The sequence below is a fragment of the Gastrolobium bilobum genome, unplaced genomic scaffold (genome assembly GCF_033153095.1).
Source record: "Gastrolobium bilobum isolate Gb01-03AN ecotype WA unplaced genomic scaffold, APGP_CSIRO_Gbil_v1 utg1595, whole genome shotgun sequence".
Lineage (NCBI taxonomy): Eukaryota > Viridiplantae > Streptophyta > Magnoliopsida > Fabales > Fabaceae > Gastrolobium > Gastrolobium bilobum.
The window spans coordinates 149,863-156,864 of NW_026899397.1; the positions used below are offsets into that span (position 1 = coordinate 149,863).

The 7,002-nt window shown below is 37.5% G+C and overlaps 1 protein-coding gene across 1 annotated transcript; it reads left to right on the forward strand.

Moving 5' to 3' along the window:
• The first annotated feature begins 4,180 nt into the window (after positions 1–4,180).
• On the forward strand, positions 4,181–7,002 carry LOC133290276 (U-box domain-containing protein 4-like). The gene is made up of 2 exons (XM_061488349.1): positions 4,181–5,925; positions 6,499–7,002. The coding sequence occupies exons 1-2, from the start codon at positions 4,618–4,620 to the stop codon at positions 6,559–6,561; spliced, it is 1,371 nt and encodes a 456-aa protein (XP_061344333.1). The 5' UTR covers positions 4,181–4,617; the 3' UTR covers positions 6,562–7,002.

Genomic DNA, 7,002 nt, shown 5'->3' on the forward strand with positions numbered 1-7,002 from the left:
AAATATATAACTTACAAAAAATAAGCAATCATGTATATAATTAATAATAATGCCAACTGCGAAATTGCATTGTTGATGGAATTGCTAATATAATAAACTATATAATAAATCACCTTGACACCTTCTACATCGGCAAGATGTTGGTCTCTTACATATTCAATTTGCACTGCTTGTCATTTGGGCAAGTTGTTCATAGGCAATCAAATTGTTTTTTTCATTAATTATTTTCAGTATTGTTTCGGCCTTAAACTCTTACATAGGACAATCAAAATACCGAAACCCTGCAAAATATGAATAATACCAACTGCGCACTGCAAGTACTTTTATCATTTACAATATTTGCACCCATAAGAGGTGGACACGGTAGTATTTATTGTGTTTTTTCTAGTCGCAGTGTACATTAATTTTACGCGCAAAATCATTTATGTAGTGCCTCTTTGGATTTTTATTTTTTTTTAAATTAAAAGCTACTTATAAACATAAGTTAAGAGCCTGCTTGGATCCTCTTATTTTTAAGCTAGAAGCTACTTATATGCTAAAGTTAAAAAAAAAAAAACTTAAAAAAAGAAGCTAAATGCTGTTTGGAAATCACATAAAAAAATTAGCTTAAAAATTACTTAAAAACACATATTTCAAGAAAATTATCTCTCTCTCTATCTTTATCAATCTTCATTTAGAAAGAAGCACACAATTCAAGAAAAACAGATAAGAGCTTGAAAAAAAGCTCCTCCTAGGAGCTTTTAATTTTCAGCTTTTTCTTCGTTATAAAAAAAGAGCTTTTCGTTATAAGAGTTTTTTTTTTTGCCTAACTTATGCTTATAAGTAGCTTCTAGCTTAAAAATAAGAGGATCCAAGCAGGCAGTAAGTCAAACAGGTTTTTGGAAAAAGCTCTTATAACGAAAAACTCTTTTTTTTATAATGAAGAAAAAAGCTGAAAACTAAAAGCTCTTATAACGAAAAACTCTTTTTTTTATAATGAAGAAAAAAGCTGAAAACTAAAAGCTCTTAGGAGGAGTTTTTTTTTTAAACTCTTATCTGTTTTTCTTGAATTGTGTGCTGTGCTTTTTAAAAAAAAATGAAGAATGATAAAGATAGAAAGAGACAATTTTTTTGAAATATGTGCTTTTAAGTAATTTTTAAGATAAATTTTTTATATAATTTTCAAACAACTTTTAGCTTCTTTTTTTAGCTTCTTTTTTTAAACTTTTTTTTTTTAACTTTAACTTACAAGTAACTTCTAACTTAAAAATAAGAGAATTCAAACGGTCTCTTAGCAATTAACTTATGTGAACCCAGCAAAACTATGATAGCTTTTCGCGCATAGATGATTGAATAGAATACAACCTTCTGTTTATATCTTTTCTATTCCTTTTGATGAAATTAAAATATATTATTTTTTAAACTTGTTATGGAGTTATATATATAAGGTCTATTTATCACTAAGCCCAATAAAGAGCAATCTAAATATAAATTTGATATAATTAAGGGGAGATATTCATTAAGAATATCAATCCTAATACGACAGTAGTATAAATAGGCTTGGGCTGCTACGAAAGGCATAGAAGTTCCTGATTCAATACCTACAGATAAACTCTATAAATAAGAGGTAAAGTCTACAGGTATGACTACTCTCTTTTACTGTTATGCTGTCACAGTACACACACACCACCCATTTGACGAAAGCTGTTCATTATTCTTCTGTGCACAATAATCTATTTGACTCAAGGATATTTAACTCATAGATACTTTAGAGAGGACACCTAGATTCAAAAGTAAGATACTAATTTATTGGGTTAGACATCTCTGTCTTCAGGATATAACAAAACTTTATTTATGTTCTATTTTATTTATAAAATACATCAAATATAGACTTAAACTCCTATATTATGTTTCTACTTGTTGTAATACGTCTACCAAACACTATTTGCATACTAGCTATAATATTGAAACCCTTCTCCTTTTTTTTTCACAACTTCTCTTTATTTAGTAAGATATGAGCATTATTAATTATAAATATTTTAATATTTTTTATGTGGCTTTTATTAATAAATATTTCACATATTCAAATCATTCTTCACCGGAATAAATATAATTTAACCATAAATTCTTTTATTTCTTAGTTATTAAACATATTCATGATTAAAAATTAAGATTTACAAAGTTAACTTATTTTTTATTGAAATTTACTTTTTGAGATTATTTTTTAAAAACGAATTAATGTCAAGCTTTTAAAATCAAGCAGCATCATGTACTTTTTTTACCTATAATTAAAATAAGATAATATAGAAGCTTCCACTAAATTTGGGCAAATAAAATACATTTGCTACCACAGCACCCAGAGGCACAGGACATCTACTTGAATATCGGTGTATGCATTTTGAAATTTAACTTTGACTTAACACTGAGTACTAACGCTTCATAATTGCAACTTACTATTGTTTGTCCAGCAAAACGTGTCGACGTGTTCAATTTATAATATTGTGTTAATTAAGGTCTGATTTGCAGGATAAAATGTCATATAAACTATATGTTTTTTTTAGCGTAGAGATCTATAAGCTCATTATGTTCTTTTCAGGGATGAGTCACTGTATAGATAATACCCTTAACACAGGTACAGACCAAACTAAAAGGTACTTTGTCCAGTATAAGCAATCAACAATGGATAAGTAAGCGATAATATGACTCAAAGTAGATGGGCAGAATAACGATACATAAGATACCTTCATGGTGTGCCCAAGCGGGCTATTTATAGGGAAAACGGTGTGGGTTGGCATGGAGGGAGTCAACCCTCCTTGGGATTTACTCCCATAGTGACAGTGTTTGGCGTGGCAGGCACTGTTGTTGTAGCAGCGCTGCGCCTTCTGTGCCTGGCGATGTCAGCGTCGGGCAAAGGGGCAGTTTCCCTTTAGGATGCCTGTGACAGTCACCTTTGGGGGTTAAGGTCCCAAGATGGGACATTTTGGTGCTTCCTCTTGGACGCGTCGCAGTATTGGGAAATGAGAGGGTTCACGTCAGCCCTAAGGGCTGATGTGGGTTAGAGCCTGGAGTTGGGTCTGAGCCATTGAGCCGCTTAGTAGTTGGGCCATCGGGAAGACAATTTAATTATATATGATCCAACAACATTTGAAGACCTTCCTCAATAACAAGGCGCATCTCTGAAGACAATAATAGTTCAGTACAATTGCAAGCCATAATAGAAGATTTTCTTGAAGTACTCAAGCATCGCCAACCAGGAAATTCATAATCGATGACAACAAATAAACAAGACATGAAGGCCGACATATTACCAAACGGTTACATTATATCCTGCTTAGAATACTACACACTACGGGTATCCGGCCTAAGTTGCCATATATTTTGGCACCTTAACTCCCTCAAGCTACCAAGCCGGGGACTCCTAAAATGTCATATGAACTATATGTTTTTAGACACTGGTCAAAAATTAAAATTTATATACTATTTTGATAGGGTCATGGCTTGACATGAAAAATTAAAAAAAGAATTATTTCTTTTAATAAAATAACAAGGAAAACTAAATAAATTATGTGGACTGATATGTGACTTGCAATAAATTATGTGACCCGCTAACTCACTTTAAAATGGAATAGGTTAATATTTTTAACCCATCGATTTAATAATAAATGATGAATGAACTCGTTCTGCCTCATTTTTTATAGGTTAAAGGTGAATCGGAATGGTTTGACCTATTTCGCCATATCGGGACCACCACAAAAGAAAATTCACTCTACCGCGCATGTGCATAGAGATATAATTAACTTTTTTTTTTTTTTAATATCGAACGGATATAATTGTAGCTTGAAATCTTCAGATGCCTAGGCTGAGGCCGAGACCCAAGTTCAAAGACCATCCTAACCAGAAAAGGTTAACCAATGTGTCATATTTGACACAGATCGGACGGCGTAGATTATAGATTACGGTAAAGCGGAAAACAGAGGTCTCGTAACAAAACCACGTGTCATTCATTCCTGGGACTTGACAACTGTAATTGAGTCTTTTTTTTTTGGAAATAAACTGTAATTGAGTCTTTTCGTACACCTCCAACTCCAAGCACCAGGATCTTCTCCTGTCACCAAATCAGACATTATAAATAAAGTGAACTAAAAAATTTCGCACCAGGACATTTCAGTAATTTGAGACAGACGCGAAGTGAAGTTGAGAAAGGTCGTGCAAAACGACGACGGTTGAGGTCCACGCCGACGACCCCACACAAGATTATCCCAATCCCATCCCCTCAGTTCGTTCACATTCCTACACCTCTCTGACCGTCGTTTCTCCCCACGAATAACCGGGTCCTACCTTATCACCACCGACAGTCACCAATACGAATCTGAACGCCCTGTGATTGTAGCCCACCCCGGATACCAAAGCCACCATTCACAGCAAAAACCAGCCATAATAATAATAATAATAATAATAATTAATAACTAATAATAAATAAACTCTTAATCTAAATCTTCTTCTTCTTCTTTATTATTCGTCATCTCCAATTTGGCGCAGTCTTCACTCACTTTCCCACTATGAAACTCCCCTGAGAGTTCAGAAATATCAAAATATCAAAACCCTAATCCACAACCTCTGCACGTGGAAGCTTCGAGAATGGTTTCGTTAGAGGATTCTCGTTCCAATTCGAACCGTTTCCCCTTATCGCGAAGCTATCAGTATTTTTCATCCAAAACGCAGCGACATACCGGAAGGTCCATGCGCACAATACGCTCCAATTTCTTCCAAGACGACAATAGCAGCTGCTCCTTCACCGTCACCGAGAAATCCATGTGTCTATCGGAAAACCTCACCGACTCCGTCGTCGACCTCCGTCTCGGCGAGCTCGCATCCAAGAACAACAAATCAGTCAAGCACACCGCCGCGGAGGAGAACCTCCTCGATCTTTCCCAGGCCTTCAGTGATTTCTCCGCCTGCAGCAGCGACATCTCCGGCGAGCTGCAGAGGCTGGCGTGCTTGCCGTCTCCGGAATATGTGCAGAAGAGCCACACCGGCGACGAAGTCGAGAAGGAACCGGAACCGGAGCCTTGCATGGGGTTCCTGCAGAGGGAAAATTTCTCCACGGAGATTATTGAGATTATTTCGCCGGAGGATCTTCAGCCGACGGTGAAGCTTTGCATCGACGGGCTCCAGTCGCCGTCGGTCGCCGTTAAGCGATCTGCGGCGGCGAAGCTGAGGCTGTTGGCGAAGAACCGCGCCGATAACCGAGTTCTGATAGGTGAGTCCGGTGCTGTTCCTGTTTTGGTTCCTCTGCTTCGGTGCAGTGATCCGTGGACGCAGGAACACGCCGTGACGGCGCTGTTGAATCTCTCTCTGCATGAAGACAACAAGATGCTGATAACCAATGCTGGAGCGGTGAAGTCGCTGATTTATGTGCTGAAGACTGGGACGGAGACTTCGAAGCAGAACGCGGCGTGCGCGTTGTTGAGCCTTGCGTTGGTGGAAGAAAACAGGAGCTCGATCGGTGCTTCTGGGGCGATACCCCCTCTGGTTTCGCTTCTGTTGAACGGTTCCAACAGAGGGAAGAAGGACGCTCTGACGACTCTGTATAAGCTGTGTTCCGTGAAGCAGAACAAGGAGAGGGCGGTGAGCGCAGGGGCGGTGAAGCCTCTGGTGGAGCAGGTGGCGGAGCAAGGGACGGGTATGGCGGAGAAGGCAATGGTGGTGTTGAACAGCTTGGCGGCGATTCAGGAAGGGAAGGATGCGATAGTTGAAGAAGGTGGAATAGCTGCTCTCGTGGAAGCGATTGAAGATGGTTCGGTGAAGGGAAAGGAGTTTGCTGTTTTGACGCTTCTCCAGCTCTGTGCTGACAGTGTGAGGAACAGAGGATTTCTTGTGAGGGAGGGTGGGATACCTCCTCTGGTTGCTCTTTCCCAGACTGGTAGTGTTCGAGCTAAGCACAAGGTCAGTCCCAAGTTTTGGTCGTATTGGACTCAAAAAATTTGCTGCAAATATTTATATTGTAGTCTGGTTCTGATATTTTGAGTCCTTATCTATGTTTTCTTATCTTGAAATATTGTGACTCTCTTATTCCTCTCCTCATATGCATTTACACATCAAAGGGTTTTAAGTAATAAACCGTGACAAGGGTCTTCTGTTAGCCAACCTTTGAATGTCAATTAGCTTGCCTAGATAACTGTCCTGTCAGTATGAACATCTGGGACTGGGATCATAGGAAACGTCCTTAAAGATACGTAATCTTCTTAACGAATTTGTTAAAATACTAATTTGAATGAAAAGTTGAAGTCATTAACCCTTGATTCTTTCCTTGGTCAGTATTATGCATGCCATGTAAATAATTTTCAATGATGGGGTGCTGCATGTTTTAAATTTTCTTTTTCTTTCATTGCATTTATTGATTTACCTTAAAGAACAGACCTGGACACTGCATAGTTAGAAGAGAATCAACATCTTGCTCTTTATATTTTCTCTTCCTTTCCGCCTTCCTTTTGTTGAAGCTTCTGGTTTGTTTTGCAGGCTGAAACGCTACTTCGATATTTGAGAGAATCAAGACAAGAAGCATCATCTTCAAGTTCTTAGAGAAGTAATTACGTTACTACGTAGGAAGGTAATTATACAATGTAATTGGTTATTGTATATATAATGTTTTTTCTGATTTGTATAGTTGGAAGGATGTTTATTGAAGTTAGAAGCTACCGAGCTATAGACTGACCCTTAGATGGATCGATATAGCTAGGTTTGGGATTTTGCTTTCCCTTTTTTCAATTGGTTATGGTTACTAGTTACATGGTTGTCTTTGAGTTTTGGGTTTGATTAGGTTTTTAAATTTCTTTTCTTTAGATGACCCTAGTTTTGTGAAAAGGGTTTCTGATTGTATCTTTGTTAATTTTCCCGCTCGTAGCTAAAGTACGGAGCTTGTACTACACTACTAGTTGTAATATGTTTGTGTCCATAATTTCTTTTTGGTCAAAATGTAGCTTGAGTTTCGTATATTTGATACCGCTGATTAAATCGACTCCC

Bases quoted from the DNA above. Each gene is read 5' to 3' on its own strand.
- LOC133290276 (XM_061488349.1), top strand. From the start codon at position 4,618: ATGGTTTCGTTAGAGGATTCTCGTTCCAATTCGAACCGTTTCCCCTTA. The intron at 5,926-6,498 runs GTCAGTCCCAAG...TTTGTTTTGCAG, and splicing joins GTGTTCGAGCTAAGCACAAG to GCTGAAACGCTACTTCGATA.